At 36.5% G+C, this 20,146-nt stretch overlaps 1 protein-coding gene across 9 annotated transcripts in view; it reads left to right on the forward strand.

Annotated features, from left to right (window-relative positions):
- Positions 1-20,146, forward strand: part of PPP6R3 (protein phosphatase 6 regulatory subunit 3) — a 54,635-nt gene that overhangs the window by 10,248 nt on the left and 24,241 nt on the right. For all 9 annotated transcript variants that reach the window (XR_003398614.1, XM_026850584.1, XM_026850586.1 and 6 more), the window contains 13 exons: positions 914-1,146; positions 2,560-2,746; positions 3,587-3,724; positions 4,239-4,304; positions 4,655-4,767; positions 5,423-5,536; positions 6,211-6,340; positions 8,208-8,360; positions 10,328-10,477; positions 10,988-11,052; positions 13,000-13,115; positions 13,483-13,568; positions 17,934-18,020. Coding sequence is in view for 8 of the 9 variants with exons in the window: in XM_026850584.1 (XP_026706385.1) it covers positions 914-1,146; positions 2,560-2,746; positions 3,587-3,724; positions 4,239-4,304; positions 4,655-4,767; positions 5,423-5,536; positions 6,211-6,340; positions 8,208-8,360; positions 10,328-10,477; positions 10,988-11,052; positions 13,000-13,115; positions 13,483-13,568; positions 17,934-18,020 (1,638 nt within the window). In the remaining variant the exon portion in view is untranslated. The remainder of the gene's footprint in view (positions 1-913; positions 1,147-2,559; positions 2,747-3,586; positions 3,725-4,238; positions 4,305-4,654; positions 4,768-5,422; positions 5,537-6,210; positions 6,341-8,207; positions 8,361-10,327; positions 10,478-10,987; positions 11,053-12,999; positions 13,116-13,482; positions 13,569-17,933; positions 18,021-20,146) is intronic.

Here is a 20,146-nt window from a genome sequence, read left to right on the forward strand (position 1 = left end):
GTGGGGGGGTGGGGTGAATGGAGCACAAATGCTTGTAGAGGGCTTGGTGAGAGGTGAAGGCAATAGTTTATTGGATCTATCATAGACTGAAGTACTCTTTTCTGATAGCACAGTTGTGTTAGTAGCCACTTCTTGTAAGGTGTCCTAAAGCAATAGAATTAACACGGAGGTGCCAAAGCATTTTATAAGGAAAGGTGAAGTTGCTCATCCTTAGACATTTCTGTTACAGCCTTTTTTACAATGTTTTAGTGGTTGAGGCTGCTGCCCTTTCACGTGTTTGCATATTTTATTGTCCCTTGTTCTTCCTCCTGTGTCAAGTTTGTGGAGTGAGGTACAGTAAGAGAGTAGGTCCTGTGTTGAAATTAGCTCCAGCACTTTGTGTGCTGCCTGCAAGTTGAAATTATTATAATTCATCCGCTTTTATAGATGTCTTCTACAGCAGTAGGGGTGGTACTCTAGTGCATTTATGCAGTGCCTGTTTTATCTTGTCTTAGCTCTATTAATTGCTGAGCAAGTTGTTCTGAATCTGAGACTTGGTGCATAGGTTAAAAATTGAGAAGAGCAAATTCAATACATTGAAAACCAAACATCCTATTTTTTTAATGCAGATTAGCATGTTCTTTTCATGTAAGTAAAATCCTGGAGTGGCTTGACTTTAAATGTTAGAATACTGGCTATTGCTAAAGTTACAAAAACTACTATGGAGCATTCAGTCATCTTTAATCAAGCCTGATTTTTGTAGCTTTTGATTGTCAGCATTTACTGTTGTATCTCATTTGAATTCTAGAATGTTTCTATGCATGCAGGTACCTTTGGGGTTAGAAGCTATGAAACACTACTATGAAGTGTTACTGCAAATACTGCTTAAATATATTTGTAAACTTAATGCTTTGTGTACATTCTTCTTACCCAGACCAGCATGTTTTGGAAATTTGATCTCCATTCATCATCCCACATAGATACACTTCTAGAGAGAGAAGATGTGACACTGAAGGAATTAATGGATGAAGAGGATGTACTGCAAGAGTGCAAGGCTCAGAATCGCAAACTTATAGAGTTTCTACTGAAGTCAGAATGTTTAGAAGACTTAGTTTCATTTATTATCGAAGAGCCACCTCAAGACATGGATGAAAAAATTCGATATAAGTAGGAAAACTTTTGGGAGTGGGGGAGACTTGGGAAGGTGGAAAGAGGGGTAGCTTAATCCAGTTAATTTGATAGTGTGTTTTATATCCTTGTATGCTAGTGTGTAGTACAATATTGGTATCTTAGGAGTAAGTTTGTTTTCAAGGGACTTCGTAAAACTTTTAAATAAATCATTCTAATATTTGCATATTTTTCAAATGGGAAGTTCTTATCCACAAATGCTTCCAAAATCAATTGCTGTTCAAAGGAGGCTTATAAAAAAACAAAATAGAACTCACATGAAGAATCTTGTGATTATTAAGAAAATAGTTTAGTACCCAAATAGAGTTTTTCATTAAAGTGTTTACCTTTGTTTTGTTGATTATTAGTAAGATGTTTTGAAGATGCTTATTAGAAGGTTTGTAGCACTCCTTGAAAGAATGTACTTAATGTCTAATTGCTGATGTCTTCCTTTGTAGAGCTAGAAGTGTAAAAATTGGGTATGGCTGTGACTTCAGCTAGCTTGCTGAGAAGGTTCAAACTTGAAAGTCAACCTAGCAATTTGTATAAAAGCACTTCTGCAATTTTTGGCCTATTTTAGAGTTGCCTATGTAGAAAGCTGCTTTTTTTCTTAAAACAGTATGTTAAAAAAAAGAAAAAAGTGAAATAAGCTACACTCCTAGTTACAGCACTTCACCATTTCTGGTAAACCAAGCTTCCTGTAAGTGTTTCTAGTAGAGTTTAAAATTGAAGTATATTTCACTTAGAAACTTTAAATGGCTGATGCTGTCAAAATTACCTTTAATGTGAGTGGGAGATAGTACTGTCAAATGCAAGAAATCGCTGGTCTTTATGGCCTCTTAGTTTAATTACTCAGTGTTCTGAGCTGTACTTGTGACTCTGTCATGAAGCAGTACTACCTAGTTTTGTAGACTTTGTCAAACTTCAACTAGTTTACTGACTTTCTACATAATTTTTATATATATATATATATATATATATATATATGTAAATAAATATATAAAAGTCCTGAAGCTATTCCTTTTGACCTTTTTAATATAATCCCTGTTATAATAGAAAGGTGTAAACATACGACTCCCTCCCCAGTATTAGTCCAGTACTATCAGTCTGCCTAATTTCTTGGTAACTAACTTTTTTCCCTTCAAAATAGTGGCTTCTGAAATGAGAGATCAGTATTTGAAAAGATGGTTTTAACCATCGATCTTGTCCTGTGGCTACCGAATAACAGAATAGTCCATTTCTTAAATGCAAGGCTGAATGTGTAGTTATGTTATCTTGCAGTAGTTTACTTTAAATAGTGCAGACCAACCCTGCTTGAAAACTTGGTTAGATGCCTTACCAGGATCTGAGCTGGAAGTATGACAGCTTTGAAGAATGAGTGAAGGGTAACTTTTTTTTTTTCCTTTTCCTCAGATATCCAAACATATCATGTGAGCTGCTTACATCAGATGTCTCACAGATCAATGATAGGCTGGGGGAAGAAGAATCCTTACTTATGAAACTGTACAGCTTCCTCTTAAATGAATCTCCTTTAAACCCTTTACTGGCCAGTTTCTTCAGCAAGGTGCTAAGTATTCTTATAAGCAGAAAACCAGAACAGGTAAATATTTACAAGCTCTTCAGTTGAACAACTGCTCTAATAAAGTTGTAATACTCAGCAATGCTGCTCTAAGACTAGACATTTGAGGGCTAGCAGTAGTCAGAAAAGAGCATTCAATTGCCCATACTATCTGAAGATACTTTTTATGCTTAGGATTAAAAAATATTTCTGGATGAGCGAGATGTATTTGGTTCAGATTTGCCTGAGCTATTTGAATCATCAGTGTGTGAGTGCTTATCTTTTGGCTTAACTTAGTATTTTATGCTTTGATATTTTCATGAATTGCTGTTAGAGGTGAAGATAAGTGAATTGAATCAGTGGGAGTGGGTCTGATTTGGTGTGAAGAATTGTTATAGAACAGTGTGAGAGACCTTTGGAGCCCTTGTTCAGAAATGTTGTACTTTGTGTTCATATGGCCCAATACTGCAAGCAGCTGCAATGACTGGCTCTCACCAGAGCTAAGGAGGTTTGTGACTCCGTTTTTGTATCTTTAATTTACCAAGCTCTGTGTTTGTATGATGTTTGTATGTTGAGCTCTGCTCACTAAGCAGGAATGAGAGTAATTAATGCAGAAAAGGAAAGCTGAGTGTGCATTGGATTCTAAGTAGTTTATGGTCAGCAAGTTGGACTTGAGAGGAGGCCCAAGACACACTGTATATAGTATGGATCTGTTCTCTGCCACTTTCGCTACTCTGCATGTGTGTATTTTATCTTGCCTTGTGCTGCAAGCTTTTAAGTGTTTCTCATTTTCTCCACTTGGTAAGAGAAACTAAAACTAGTTTTTGTAATTTATCATGTAAAATACAGATTAGCAAGTGTAAGCTTCTTCTTAATTTATAGATTGTGGATTTTTTAAAGAGGAAACACGATTTTGTAGACCTCGTTATTAAGCACATAGGGACCTCTGCTATAATGGACTTGTTGCTCAGGCTACTGACTTGCATAGAACCTCCACAGCCCCGGCAAGAAGTGTTAAATGTAAGTAAAATGTCTCCAAGGATTTTTGTGTTGTATATGTGAACTGTAAGATGTCTTATCTTCTCTTGGTTTTACTAAGTTTATTTCTTAAATGTGCTGAAATTAGATGCATGTGTTGGTTTTTTTTTTTTGCTTGGAGCTGCCAGTGCTTTTCTGGTGGAGTCACAGCGCTCATGGGGACAACCTAGAACTTGAGTGGCTCATCTCTTCCGCTGGTCTTTAATATCTAACTTAAAACTGCCAGATGCAGTTATAATTAATGTTTTGGACCTTACTGAACACTTCTTTTGACAACAGAAGGTTTATTTAAAAAAATATGCCTAAGGCTTTCTTTTTTTATAGTTGCTCAGAAACACAGATTTTACTTTTTTTCTTTTATCTGAAGTATTGTTAGTTCTTATTTAGAAGTATTGACAGTATGATTCATGATAATTGTCAAATGACTACTTTTAATTTCATTTTAATTTAATCACTTGGATCCCATTCTTACTAACACCCACAAACACTTTTACAGTGGCTAAATGAGGAGAGAATTATCCAGCGGCTTGTGGAAATTGTGCATCCATCTCAAGATGAAGATGTAAGTATTAGGTCTGACACTTCTGGGTTTATCTGTTCCGCAAGTTGCTGTACAACATAGTGTTAGAACTTTTAGTTTTACTGTTTTCTGCTTGCTTTTCTCAGTAAGCTGATTTCAGTATTTAAGTGGGGTCATTTGAGGGAGGGCGTGTGGGTTTTTTCTTCTTGTCTAATGCCTTATAACTTTTTTTTGCCTTGTTAACATTTAGTTATGGCATAAAGCTATTACCCAAAACACATTCAGGCAAGAGAGACTCTTGTTCAAATTGACCCTTTCACCTTGTTTACTTGAAGAATTACAGTCCAGCATGTATTACTCTTGTAGTGAAAAGCTATGTTTTTCTGTTTCAGAGGCATTCAAATGCATCACAGTCACTCTGTGAAATTATTCGTCTAAGCAGAGACCAGATGTTACAAGTACAGAACAGTTCAGAACCAGATCCACTGCTTGCAAGTTTAGAGAAGTAAGTTGTTTGCTGCATTTCTGATTTTATTTTTGGTTTGTATAAAACCACAGATTAAACTTTTGACCTTTAAAACCTCTAGAAGTGGCAAGCTCTGCTTTTCAGGTAAATTTTCCTGGCTACCTGTCCTCTGTCTCAAGTAACTTGGCAAGTAAGCAGAGCCCACCTGGAGGACTTCCTTGGGGGGCTTTTGTCTCATTAAAATATTTCCTGCATTGCTGAAGTTCGTGGGATCAAATACATGAAGGTCAGCTTGATGCTGTGCAGAGTATACATGGGAGACTTTGGCTTTGATCTGTTACTTGTTTTAAGTTAATCTAAGTGTGTGTTTCTGCCAGGAAAGTGTGTCCTGTATTCCCTTCTTTCTTTTGCTGCTTATACGTTTAGTTTTGTGTGGCTGTTATGGCAAGCTTAATCAGGTTTTTGATCTGGTTGAAAACATCCTTTTTATAGTTGGTTGTAGTATCAGAAAACAAGCAATGGAAGGAATAGGAAAATGACTTGGGCAGTGAGGATGGAAGTGATTGTACCTGCTAGCTTGAAATAGCTGAGTTTTCTTTTTATTATCCTCTTATTCATTTTACAAGTATCTGCTTCTGTTAACAGCTGTATCCTGAAGTAGTGTTACATCTGATGACAATGCTTTTATTTTCAGACGAGAAATCATAGAGCAGCTGCTGTCTAATATTTTTCATAAAGAAAAAAATGAATCTGCAATAGTCAGTGCAATCCAAATACTATTGACCTTACTTGAGACAAGGCGACAGACGTAAGTGTTCTTATTTCACTTAAATTATGCATGCATAATTTAACTAAACTACTGTTCAGCAATAGTGTCTTCCATGTACTTACGACTGAACCATTTCCATGGCCTGTTACTGGAGAAGTAAAAGGACGATCCAAGTGCTTGCAGCTGGCTTTACTACACTTCCACTAAGTGACTGGTCTTTCTGTGTTTTTTTTCTAGAAGGTAATTTAAGCTTGACAGATCAGGCTAATTACATTTCATCAATTTGCTTCTGGATGCACAGTGCAGTGTGTGGGTATTTTTAAAAAGTTACTTGGCATTTTATTACAACTTCACTTAGAGAAACCAGTTAACAGATCTCTCTGGTATGTTCAACTTGTTTGTGTTCTTCAGGGTATATGAGTGAAGCTCTCTGTCTGCCTCAAAAGAGGAAATAGAACAGTTGTAATGTTTAATCTCAAAACCATATTTGAGACTTCAAGCACAATAAACCTAAAAATACTAGGGCTGGTGTTTGGAGAAATCTTGTTCAACCATTACTTCACACTTAATTTATATTTCTAACCTTATGTTTTTACTTGCCTCTTTGTTCTTTTCACGTGCCTTCAGAACTGTGACACTCTCAAAATGATACCTTAAAGATGTTTTACCACTAGTTTTGGTACTAATTACTAGATTTTTGCTTGTGTGTTTAGGTTTGAAGGCCATATAGAGATCTGTCCTCCAGGCATGAGCAATTCAACATACTCAGTCAACAAAAGTGTTTTAGAAGCCATAAAAGCACGACTTTCATCCTTCCATGAACTCCTACTTGAGCCTCCAAAAGTAAGTGAAACCTTGTGTTACCAAACTAATTGAAACAAGACTGTCACTGTGTCACTGTTTTAGCCAGGTTATAATAGCAAACAAAACCCAGTTTGACAACTTATGGGCAACTGCCCAGGCTTCTTTCCAGCCTGTTGTGAACTTTGCTATTCATTATTGCTGCCCCTGAGCCCCAATGTGTTGTGCTAATTGATATGCTTTTCCAGCTTAAACTTTGTTTAATTGTCAGAATAGCCTTGAAGCAGTTGCTGCTTTCTGAAAGCAATGAAAAGAGATTTGCTATATATTCTCAAGGTGGGTCCTGTTTTCTGCTTGGAAATCCTAGCCGGATAGGAAACACAGACTATAGATGCTTCAGTTGTTTGGAACTCTGGCATGGCCCACATGAGGCCTGCACAGTTTCTCTAGACTTGCCCAGGACCAAGTAGACCAGCTCCATGGCATGCACCCTGCATTCCAGGCATGTTTAAATTATTTGGGCTTTTTAACTGATTTAAGCAACTTCTCTATGTCATGCTATTGCAAAAGATAAATATGAGATATACAGCTAGGGGCTTTACTTATGATCCATTTATATTTTTCCACTGAAATTTTCACTAGCAGAATTTCAGACAGACCACTGCACCCTGAACTGGGTGCCACAGTCCTTAAGAGAGAAGGAACTGTGGGCCAAAGTGAAAGTGAAGACTGGAGGTGTATAAAATACCAGACTGGGGGAGAGGCTGTCAGGGTAGTGTGAAAGTTTAATTTAGCTTGGAGAAGATGAGACCTCAAGATTTCCAAATGCAGAAATAGTAATAAAATGCAAAGAAACTGTCTTATCTTTATTGCAACATCATGGCAAGATAAAAGTCTCTATTACAGTAGATGCAGGCTCACATAAAATACTTGTGTATTTTCTGATGATTGGACACACTTCTCATTTGAATAATTCATCTAGTGAAGTTACTGAATTGGTTGCTCATTTTGAGCACTAGTTAAATGAGCATCCTTAGATTTTTGCCTTCTATGAGGAACAGACTAAATGAACTATCAGGATGTCAGTCATCTTTTCTGATGCAGGGGTGGCGCTGGTTGGGCAGAAACAGCATCTGGTGTTGCAGAAGGCAATAGTGGTCTTGTCAAAACATGTTTGTGACTGAAGAAAGGAAAACACTTTCATGATGATGTCCTCTGCTTGTTGTGTATTTGCTACTGGATTTTTAGCTCTTACGGTAGCTAACACCAGGTTTTTCTTGCTGGATAGCACTTAACTGTATGACAACAATTCTGTTTTGTCAACCAGCTAAAATTTCAATGTAAGAATCATGAAGCTTATGACTGTAATACAAGAACCCATTAGTGTATCAAAAGAGATTCTTGCTGTGTTGGAAGTCCTTCAAAGACTACAGATGGAGCTTGTTTCATGTATGATATTAGAATAAGACACCAGAGAAGCTTGTTGTTTAATGAAATTCTTTTCAAGTATATGAAGTTAGGGTTGTGGAGGCATTGTAAAGTATTCAGAGACAGAGACTGTCCACGTAGCTGGTATGTATTGTAATGATGTAGACTATAACTGTACATATATTAACCAGTGAGAAACATTTCCTAGGAAGTTCCTCCTAATTCCTTTCAAGATTGGGTAGAATACTTCTGCTTTCAGATCCTGTCTGTAGTTAACAAACAAGTTTTACAATACCATTGGTTTCATGTGGCTGTTTTCAGTGCTGCTTGTCTATGGAGTTAAAATATGCTGTAGTGTTCAGAAATAAAAACTGGTTTTCTGCAATTGCTCAAGGACCAATTGTATATATTTTTAAGCACTACTGTCATTGATGCCTTTTAATAGATATTTTAATGGGTTTTATGTATGTACCTTTTTCAGAAAAGTGTCATGAAGACAACCTGGGGTGTGTTGGATCCACCTGTGGGAAACACGCGTTTAAATGTGATTAGATTAATATCTAGCCTTTTGCAGACTAATACAAGCAGTGTGAATCAGGAGCTTATAGAGCTTAACAGCATAGGAGTAATACTGGTAAGAACTTTATGCTGCCACCTTTATTTTTATGCGTTGCTATTAAGATCTTATCTGCAGTGACAGAAAAAAAACCAGACAATTTGTAGTATATTTTCCAGCCTAACTTTTTAACCTGTTTGTGTTGTGGCTTCTATTGCACTGTTTAAGAACTTTTAGTATTGGATTTTACTATTAAATTAATCTGTCTGAAATCTGCATTCTCCTCTGATCCCTTGAATGGTGCTTATTCTCTACACCTTCATAAACATATGAAGTAGTTTTCTTTAAGCTTTTTTTTTCATCTATATGTTCTTAAATTTTCAGCCATGTTCAAAGCTTCCCTCCTGTTTTCCTTTCCCAAGTTGTTCCCTCAAAACCATTTTTCCTCTCTTAGTAATATATGACACACCAAATGATATCTCAGCACTGCCCTGTAAAGGGACAGTTACTCTTGGTAGCTCATACACTTTCAAAGATCTGAAAGCAAGATCTTGCACAACAGACAGTTGGTTAGCAAGAGGTGAGTCAGTGAGTTGATGTGGAATGTGTACTTTGAGTACTTCCTAACTCGTATTTCAACTGTAGCAGGATATATTCTTTGTGTTTAGGATGACCAAAAACTTCTAATGTTGGTATCAGTTAAATAACTAGTAAAACATGCTAGAATTTATACTACAGTTTCTGAATACAATATGTAAACTTCTGCTTCTAAGCAGGCAGTTGCAAACTTGGTGTAGTTTCTTTGCCACATATTGGTTTAATCTAAAGTCCTTCAACTAACTAATACAGATATGTTTGTAATATTTTCATAGCAATTTCTCCGCACAGCTTGGGTGACAGGTGCCAACTTGTATACAAATAGCTAACTTCACTGTAACTAAGGTTTTTCCTAGATACGTTGTCTAAGGACAACTTGCATGTTCCTATTAGTAGATTATCATGTAAACCAAATTCAGTGAGGTTCGAACATGCTTTTCTGTTGCAGGTTTTACATAAGGAAAAAAGTAATTAAGCTGTATAAACTTCTTGGTGCTTCATGCTGTTTGCTGAAACAACACATGCTTTAAAATGCAGACTTGACTGTTAGGAATAAGTAATTGGTTCCAGTAGCACATCTTTATGGGAGGATGCTGTTAGTTTAGGATGGCTGAAGGAAAATTGGAGGTTTCTTCACCTGTATTTTGAATGAGACTTCAGTTGTTTAATACTGTTCCAGTCAGTGCACATATCTCCATAACTAATTTTACCGGTGACAGCAATCACTTGAGTTTTATGGTAAGAAGTAGTCTAACATAACTGACATAGAGCTTGAAAAAAATCTTTCCTATGTGAAGAGGAAAATGAGGAGAACCAGAAACATGACTAAATGAGCACTGATTATTGTATCTCAACCTCAGTATTTGTCTATCTTGTGTAAGGTGTTTGATAATCTTGGACTGCATCTAGATTATCTGAGGTATCCTTCTGTAACAGAAGAATGAAATTAGTAGATGACAGCTTCAAAACAGGTAGATACGAATTTGTAAGGAGTCTCTCTGAAGTGAGGATCACATTAAACTGTGTTGTAGATGCTAGGAGGTTAAACACGAAGAAAAATCTGTCAAGGTCTACTAAGGTTGTAAGTAACAACTCTGACTCTGGGACTCTCTGGGTTGCAGCTAGCAGAAAGAATGTAAGTGGGGAGTGTCATTCTTCCCTGTCTTTGTTCTCTGAAAGTGCATTATTGGTTACCCCCGGGATAAATCCAGTTACAGTTGAGTTTTTGTTCTGATCCAATGTGATAGTCCTTGTGTTCAGATAATACCAAGCACAAGAATTGGCTTTTTTATAGGTCACAAATTTTCTCTTGCACAATAATACTTATTGTTAAACTTAAATAATTTGCCCTAGTGTAGTCATTTAAGTGACTTGCTAGGGTGAGACTGCTGGTTATGTTTAATGAAAAGACTTTGGTTTATGTAAACCTTGTTGAATTTGTATTGCAGGACATGTTCTTTAAGTATACATGGAATAACTTTTTGCATACTCAAGTAGAAATCTGTATTGCATTGATTCTTGCAAGTCCTCTTGAAAGCACAGAAAATGGCACAATTACAGATCAGGATTCCACTGGGGACAATCTCTTACTGAAACATGTAAGTTGTGGGGTTTTGGGGATCTCTTGAATTTTGCAGTCTCCAGGCTATTGTAGCAGTTATTTTTACATAAAATATGTCCCAATTTTACTTTATGTATAGAATGAACAGGAATATTTTTCTGTGTTTTTTCTTAAAATGTCAGTTCAGGGTGCTTAAACCTGAAAGTGCACAGAAGATTCCTGCTGCCCCAAATTGAGCATGTGTGCAGAGCTGCAAATATTTATTTTCCTTGAAGTTTATTTTTAGCAATTAAAATTGTTATTTCTGTAGCTTAATGCTACTACAACTCAGCATCTAAAAAGAGAAGCATAATTAATGTAGGATTAGTTTTTAGGTTTCTGGTTGGGATAGGACTGCTGCTCCTGAACTTTAAACCCTTTAATGAACGTGTTTATCCTGAACCTGAAACTAGTTGTCTTGTAAGGCTTTAGTATTTGTTAAAAATCAACTGTAAAATGCATAACAGTGTTCCACTTTGCTGCTAAGTACATTTTGCTTTTTTGGTAGCTCTTCCTTAAGTGCCAATTAATAGAACGAATACTTGAAGCATGGGACATGAATGAGAAGAAACAGTGAGTAACTAGTTTTCTCATTGCCTGCAACTGTCTACATAAGACTTGAATTGTGAAATGTATGTATGACCAATTCATAAGTGATCTGACCAGTTCCAGAAGCACTTGTATGTTAGTATTTGGATTAAAGCTTTCTCTCATACCACTTTTTGGTAGCATTCTAATGCTTTTTCCCATGACCATTTGAGAATACAAGCTTGTTATTCTTGCCATATATAAGATATTACTATGATCTTTAAAGTCTATCCATCTTCAAGTACAGAAACTTACCATAAGTTTTGAGAGGACAAGAAACACTTTTCTCCAGTGAGCAGCTGAAAATTATTTATGACTTTGAGCAGTAAAAGCCAAGTCCTCAGCAATGGAATACCTTCTAAAAGTATGTGTTTGTGAAAGGGTAGATGTTTCAAGTAGCTAAAGTTGTCTGAAACTGTTTGTAGCGGGAGGAAAAAAAACCACACACTCTTCACCTGAGGTGGTAAAACAGCTCATAAGTTTGGCTCTGGAGGTACTGAACAGTAAATGTTAGCTCTAACTTGTCAAAACACTGAATTAGTTGACTGGGATAGTGTTGCTGGTTTGGTGTATTACTTGAGAGAGTTCTGCTCCCCAAAATACTTCTGTTCCTGTTTGATGTGAATCAGATAGTAAACACATGGCTAATGCAACTGACCTGAAGATAAGGATGTTGAAGCAGGTGAAGAGGGTGGTACAAAGAAAGGGAGTGTGACTTCATTTATCTGTAGAAGACATGCTCTCCCAAATGTCTTCTATTTTATATTGTATTCTTCTGAGGTAATAGCAAACTGCCATTATCAGCAGTTAGACTCATAGGAGAGGAATATGGGAGGTTATTTTCATTGATCCAAGCTAAAGCTGTTCTTCGGTTGGATAAGAATTTTCTTGATCCAGTGCTTACCATGTGGGTGAATTAAATAGTCTCCTGTTTGCAAATACTACTGCAGAAAATATTGTGAACCTTAGACTTTGCTTTTACCTGAAGAAGATTGATTTATTTATTTGTGAGAAACAAGCAAACTGTTGTAATTCACCCCTTTTATGCAATTTTGTACAGGTATGACTCCAAATATAAAAGATAAGTCTTAAAGATAATCTAAAGGTATTTTTAGTTTAGCTGCTTCAGGATCTTTTTTAATGCTTTTGTATTCTGTCATTTATTTTGACCAGCTGTAGAAGCTTGAGGGTGACTGCTTTCTGTTGTTAAAAATCTGACATAATAAAAAGCTGTTTGATTTACTGGGATTAATAAGAATTTGCTAACTAGACTTTTTGCCTAGGCAATGCCAAGTCAGTCCACTGTGGTAAATACAAGTGCTCTTTATGGCATATCCTGTATTAGAAATGATAACCTTTGCCATCATCACATGCTGCTTGTTTTGAATGTATTTGTTACCTAAGCAGTCATGGAATTAAGACTGGAATCTCTCAATTTGTTCCTGTAAACAATGTGATACTGTTTCATTCATGACATCTTGCATTGACATAACATAATTTCAGTGACCTTGTGTTAGATGATGATGGTGGAAAATCAAGTAGTGTGATTTGTATTAGCATAACATAAACTACTTCCCAAACTGCTGCCACTTATAGAGATTTCAGTCAAGTGCATGGGAGGTTTGTCTGTCCAACTGAGTGGATCTTTCTTGATTATTATTTATTTATTTTATTTTTTAGAAGCACAAAATCTTGAAAAGCTGGCACAGCAACTGTCTCTGGCTTGCAGCTAAATGCTAGAAATTCAGTCCAAGTTGGCTCTCACTTAAGCGTTTTTGGTCAGACCTTTGGTTTTAGGATACAACTCTTCTGCTTAAGAACTTCTGCGCTATTTGTCTTGTGTAACTTCTTGACTCTGGAGTGCCTTGTAATAAAATATAGTAGCACAGTTGCTCTGAGTGTGGACAGTTGAATTCTCTTTGTCTCTTGCAGGGCTGAAGGAGGAAGACGACATGGCTATATGGGTCATCTGACAAGGATAGCAAACTGTATTGTGCATAGTACAGATAAGGGGCCAAACAGTACACTAGTCCAACAGCTCATTAAAGGTAATGTTAATGGTCTTAAGCTTGTCTTCATGGCTTTTGTTATTCATTCCCTCAAAATTTGATCAAACTTTAAAGGCAGTGATTGGATAAGAGAAGAAAATATAGATTACTTCTGATACATTCAATTTAAAACCAGCCATCTTTAAACAAACATAGGCTTAAGTCTTTTTTTCCTGAAGCTCCCTGAAATAAAGTGAAGAGATGCCGACCTACCTAATTTGGACTTGTTTGCTAGATCCTTATGGATTTAGGAGGATGCCTATGTTCTTTGTAATATTTCTGGTAGAGCAGAAAAGACCAATTAAAAATTAAGTGATGTTCTGTTGTCAGTAGTATTGAATTGGGGTTATTTTTGGTTCTATGCTAGAGCTTCCAGAGGAGGTCAGAGAGCGATGGGAGACATTCTGCACAAGCTCTTTAGGAGAAACTAACAAGAGGAATACAGTGGACCTGGTAAGTAGTGATGAGTAAGGTATAAAAATTGCTGCTTTTTGCTTGGGCCCTAGTTTTATTTTTGTCAGCAGCACAGTATTCCCAGCTACCATGTACTTGTGTCAACAAGTAGCTTTAGGTGCTGAGCTATGGAACTGATAATTCTTTGGTTTTCAACTAAAGCCATATCATTAATGTTTTGTATGGAAATCTTGCGGTAGTTCAGTTTGTGTAGCTCATCCCAGACAATTGTCAAGGAGGAAGATTTCACTTCAGCTTCAAGTTAGCATCCTTGAAGGCTCCCGTCTGCTTGAAGAGTGCAAACTAAAGCTGCAGGATCTGGTGTTAATTGATTTATCTACAGTATGTAAATGAGCCTATGCAAGTTTAACGGGAAAATTCTGCCCGCATCCCACTGCGTATGTTACTGACCTTGCTTAAGCTAAATAACTTTGCATACTGTTGTTGTGCATCTGTCACTTCTGCAACAGCAGTAGTGATTATACCTTTTTCTGAAAGTTAAACTTAAGTAGAAGTGTGAAGAGGTTTTATGTAGTCATGTTAAACATACATTTTAAGAATAATCGCTTGGGCACTTTAAGTAGAGGCTGTTTCCAATGTCAACAGATGAATCAATGAATTTTAATATACCTCGCTTCTCCAGGAATGCAGTGCTTTGCACATGGCTTCATTAACTTTTGCAGGTGCTATGTGAATTGGGCTATAAGACCTAAATTTGCTATTTCAACGTAATATAGCAACTGGAACATAATGCTGACATCATTTGTGTGGCAATAGAAGCAATAGGAAATTAATCTGAAATTGTGCAACTTGTGGACAGGACCAAATGATGTACAGATAGTATTTTTTGCGTGAGCCTGTGAATGAAAAGAATTTCATCATGCTTGTAGAATGATATTTTCCTGTTGCTAGAAACTACTTCTTTGTCAAGGCCAAGAGAAGAGTCATCTAAAGAGGCAGAATTTTAAACTGATTTATAATTAATAACATTTTGATTAGCTCTTCAGATATGTAATCATTTACTTGGACGTACTTGATCTAACAACAGTGTAACCTCATTTAAAACATATCTTCAAACTCCACACTATTCAGTTGAATAGAAGTACAGAGCATTAAAACAAATTCTTGTATCTAAAATGCCATCTGGAAAATACTGTCTTTGAATTTCTAAAATTATAGGCTTTGTTTCTTGCACAACCAATTTTCGTGAGCCTTGGACTAGCATTTAGTGCAAAGATAAGCAGTAACGGACAGTACAGTGTGCTGCAAGAGATACTAAAAGACAGATCTCATAAACTCAGCTTGTTTTTACTGAGTCATGTTTAAGTTACAGTTATTTTATGGACGTATCCTGAAAGCACAGCCCCACAGTATTTCTTTCCAGTCATACTGTCCCCCAATAGCCTACTTCTGATCTGTGTTTTGGTCTCCATAGACCTGTCCTTTCCATCTATAAACCTGGACGATTTGGCATGTCTTGGTGTTTGAGCTGTTCTGTAAGTTGATGAAAGCATCCTGGGGTAAAACAATAGCTATCGGAACTAATTTTTATACCTGAAAAGTTATATACCTGATTTAAAGTGTGGATTTTCAGTGTCCCCAGAGCAAGATCTTAAGCACACCTTCCTTAATTTTTTTTTATGGATTAGCCTTATACTTACTGCTTGGGTAGATGAGTAGACTTACTTGGTTCAGGGTTTTCCTGTCCTACACAAGCTGTTGAGCAGAATCTAGTCATGGTATATGACATAATCTTTATGTGTATGCATACTGTTATGATGTGAAGTTCATTTTAAGATATGCAAATAGGCTAGCTGTGTGAAGGCTATGGAAAGAACTGCTCTGTGAGTGCTTCAGTGCTTCAGGCATTTTGAGCTCAGAGAGCTCTCTGTTGATATGATGGAACCAAGGTGTGTAGTCCTAGGCTCCCATGTGTAATGAACTGCTTGCGCAGCCATGAGATTCTTTTCAGCTGTTTTGCATCAGGGTTGTTGATTGTAAATCTATCAACACTTTATCCTTTCCATTCTTTCTCCCTCTTCAGGCTCTTCTGTCTTTCTAACAAGTTCTTGTTAGGTTTTCTAAAACAACAATAACTGCAGGCTTAGAAGTGACTGCAGAGAAGTATCAGAACTATCTCAGAATTTCCCCCAAGCACTTTACAGGAAGCTTATTTCTGTTTTTCTACTCCTCCTTGTCCTTGTAGAAGGTAGGCAGTACTTCACTAAGACTATCTACTTACAGTTAACCATGCTGAAGATTCAACAAATGTGGAGTAATTGTTCATTTTCTCTTTAGATGAGGTGTGGTGGTACAGTGAAGAATGCTATACAATTTGTAATACTAGGTTTGTACAAGAGACTTTGTATAACATAAGAAGTGTCTCATTATGGCATCCTTCCAACATGAGTCATGATATTGAATATTTGTGGGATATACTTAAAGACTAGGTGAGGAGAATATACCTCCCTTAAGCCTAAAAATAAGTCTACAGGACAAATTGTTCATGGTTGCCTTAAAAATCACCATGTAGTTCCTTTTTCTTAAAGAAGATCCCGCTCAATATTACCAGAAAACATTAGAATGAATTATTTGTGAAAAGTGCCTGTTCTGTGTGTTAGTGTTAGAAAGCAACTGCTCTGAACAGTGAGGAAAGGAATTGCTGGAATTTGCAGTGGTCATTCCTACTCCCTTCCCTGGCATAATTCCACCTTTTATTTATTAGGGTGGAGTAATGCTAATTTCTTCTTTCAGGTTTATACTTTTAACTACAGCAGCTGTCGGAATGCAAGAGAAGTAACTCATGTATATTTAGGCCTTATGTCCTGGTGGTTCCCAAAGGGAGAGTTTGGAGGAGACACTTCCATCTAAGAGTCCTGAGCTTGTTTCTGTTACAGCAGTAAGGGCAGGATTTCTACTGGGGATTAACATGTTTGTTAATAGTAACTAAAACTAAAGAAACAACTTCATACTTGGTTTTGGGTATCTTTCCCTGACAAGTTGTAGTTGTATTAACATTCTGTCCTCTCAAAATGTGCCCATGTGAGGGGGGCAGTATCAGGGGCAGCTGAGGTTGTGATATGGTATGCCATACGATTACCTTGAAGTGTGCAGACTTTGCAAGAACATTGATATCACAGCTCTTCTCCAGACACAACAAGCCCAGAGATTTTTTTTGGTGCATTACTAGAAAGGCAGGGTATCTCTAGTATGCAAATTGCAGTGCAGGGCTCAATGGTAGATGTGCAAGAATAAAGCACTCTCAATTATATATATATATATATATATATTTTTAAAATAATTGTTATATTAACAGAGGAAAAAGTATAAAAGCACAATATACTTCAGGTAACAACTTTCTTCATCTCTCTCTTGCACTTGTGTCCTGACTGTAGCATTGTCCTGTGGTATTTATGGGAGCATAGAAAGGTGTTTGTCTTGTCTGAAACCTTGTATGTGTTTCAGTACACCTTTTGTACAGACTTGTATTTTCTTGAAAATATGAAAAGAATCCATGAACCACTTGACTTAACTTGAGAATCTGTAACATGATCTTCTAGGGGTGTGTAGAATAATACATTCTATTATAGTGCAGAATAAAGTTTGTCATTTGTAGATTGGCTTTATACTGGGCATCCTACATGGAGGATGAAATCTTAGGGTCAACTGTCACTACTGTTACTTTAGCTAATTGCTGTCCCAGCTAAAATTACTTTTGGAGTGCTGTTCTGACTGAAGATAAGTACTTCCAAGAACATGTTGCTTAGATAGTACTGTCACTGAACAAACTATTCCCACTAGTTCTATGTCATATCATCAAAAAAAATCTATTTTTTCAAGGATAGGGTTTAAAACAGCAGTTGCTGTGACAACAACTGCATTTGTTTCTGCAAGTACATGTTGGTTACAGATTTCTGAAGCTTAATTCTTTTGTCTCTTTGTAAATACTGTAGATAGCCAAGACTGTTTCCCTTTGATTTTTATATATTTTACATATAGGAAAGGAGGAGGATCTCTTTTGGTGACTGCTAATTCACTTGCTATTCAATGTATTTCATGCTGTACAAAGACAAGATGCAAGTTTTGTATCATTTTGACTTAGCTGTCAGCCATAGGACTGGCTTTTTAATGTTAAATAGTCATTCTGAAGTAGTCAAAAGATTTGGCTCTTTTGGGGGCATCTAATATTCATATATGTGTTAATGCTATTAAAATATTTCAGGGATTGTTTTTGTGGTATAGGAGTTGGGAAAACTGAAGAGAATTCAGTTTCTTGTTTCTCGATATGAAACTGAAGATTCACCAGATAGTGTGAGTATACTTGAGTAGCTGTGGTATGCTAAATGACTCAATTCTTTTGTGTAGGTTACTACCTGCCACATTCATTCTTCCAGTGATGATGAAATTGACTTTAAAGAAACTGGTTTCTCACAGGATTCCTCTTTGCAGCAGGTGAGTTGAATTCTTTTAAAGGCATGGGTTGCTCTTTCTGTAAAAATAAGTAATTTTTAAAAATCAGTGGAACTTGTATTTTTGACCACAGGCAAATCCAAATCTAGAAAGTTTAAAATAAAACCTAGACGTGTGCATGCCCCCAACTGTGTCTTAGCAAACCCAAGGGTATGATTTTTAACATGTCACAGTATCTTGGTGTGCCTTCCAGTTTTTAGACTTTGATCACACTGTGTATTCTGTATATCTCTACTCATTATGCCTAAGAACACATTTGATATGCCAGCTCTTTGGCTAAGTTGAACACAGTTTCTGTGTTAACTTGAGTTTTTACTAGATGTGCAGGTTTGAAATGGTGGCTTCTAATTGTGTTTTCTGGCAAATGTGATTGCTCTGAAAGCAAGTAGGTTTCGGTTTGGTTTTGCTAATTAATAGATAGATTTTTTTAAATATTGACCTTTATTTTTATGAGAAAACAAGGAGGATTGACTATTTGTTGTCACAAGCTTTTAGTTTTTGGCAAAATTTTGAACTCTGTAGCTGTCAAGCAGTATAAATTAAGAGCTAAGTATGCTCCTGTGACAGGTGGTATCTAGCAACTCGAATGTTTTAACTTTATAGACCCTTGATACCTGGCAAGTGTACATAGCCAAATCTTCCTGAACTAAATTTCCAGTGGAGTAATCACTTAGTTTTAAATCTAGTGTATGCTTTTTGACAACTCATGTTTCAAAGATAATTATTTATTTGGTTTAATAAAAAAAAAAATTGAGAATCCCTAGGGAATTTTCATATCAACCACCCTAAAAGCTTAAGTCAAAACTTTGTCTACCTTGAAGTATTAATGCTTTCATAGCTGACTAATTGATAATTATACAGTGTTTAATATGGTATTAGAGTATTTTCGGTGATGTGTGGTGATGGAGGCATTGGTGCCATTATGAAGGACAACATTTCTGTAATAGTGGTGGTGAAAGAGTGGGAGCTATGTGGCACAAGACTGCTAATAAATTTCTTACATGGAACACATTACTTAGTCTGGGTTATCAACCCAAATCTTTCAGCTCCCCCTAACAGCTGTAACTACCGACTTTGCTACATTCTGCAAATTACTATAGTTTTTATAAAAAGTAATTGCTTGTTGAAGTTTGAATTGTGGCTGGTGGCTCACCATTTATTTAAGAATCTGATGTATTTTTATCTGATACAGTGATTTTTGTGGGTGTAAGGTGCACCTGATGACTACAAACTTGATAAATTGGGTGCTATCTGTAGTAGTTGTAGTGAGAAAGTAAGATCTTCAAATATGTCTGTGCTTTTCTTGCATCTTCTTAGTGACCTGCTGTGCCTAAGCAATCCCAGCAGTTCCTGCTAGTTAATCTGGAGAAATGCAGATGATCCAGTGCTGTTTCAAGTTTGTCACCATTTTCTTAATATTTTTTTTTTCTAAGCTAGTGAAATACAGTTTCTAAAGTATCCAGTGAGGAGAACATGATACTAGACAAGATTAATAACTAGACTCTGATGTGTAATGCATTGAAATTAGCTAAAGCATTCTTCAGCTGCATGAATTAGTTCATAAAGATGCCTCTGGCTTCAGCTAGAATACCCAGGTCTAGATCAGTAGCTGAAGGAAGAAACAGAAGGGAATTTCCAAAATTCAAGTGGACTCATTAGGAAATGGATAAGGGAGTGAAATACAAAGAAATCTATTGATCTTTGGTTTATTTTCATCAAATTGAACTTCTGCCTGTGCAGAATTACATTCACTATGACTTCTTCTGGCATCCAAATTTAGTTTGATACTGTTTTCTTTTAACAAAGACCCTTTGCTCCAGAAGGGAAGGTTTCTTTTTTCCCCCCTTCTTACCCACAAATGCTTTTTATGTAAGTTTCTGAATAACACTTCAAAACTGACATCTTTGAAGAAGTGTTCCATCACCTAGTTCTGAGTTGTAAAGTTTCTCATGACAGCAGTATTTAATGTGCTGTCTTGCTGTGGCTCTGGAAACTTTTTTTCCAGGAAATCATTGTTCTGTTCTCCACCAACTTAGGACCACTTTTTGTCTCTCTTAAGCATACTGAAAATATATTAGAGAAAAGGCTAGAACTGTCTAGGCTCTGAG

This window comes from Athene cunicularia (assembly GCF_003259725.1).
Source record: "Athene cunicularia isolate RWA chromosome 5 unlocalized genomic scaffold, athCun1 chr5_part2, whole genome shotgun sequence".
Lineage (NCBI taxonomy): Eukaryota > Metazoa > Chordata > Aves > Strigiformes > Strigidae > Athene > Athene cunicularia.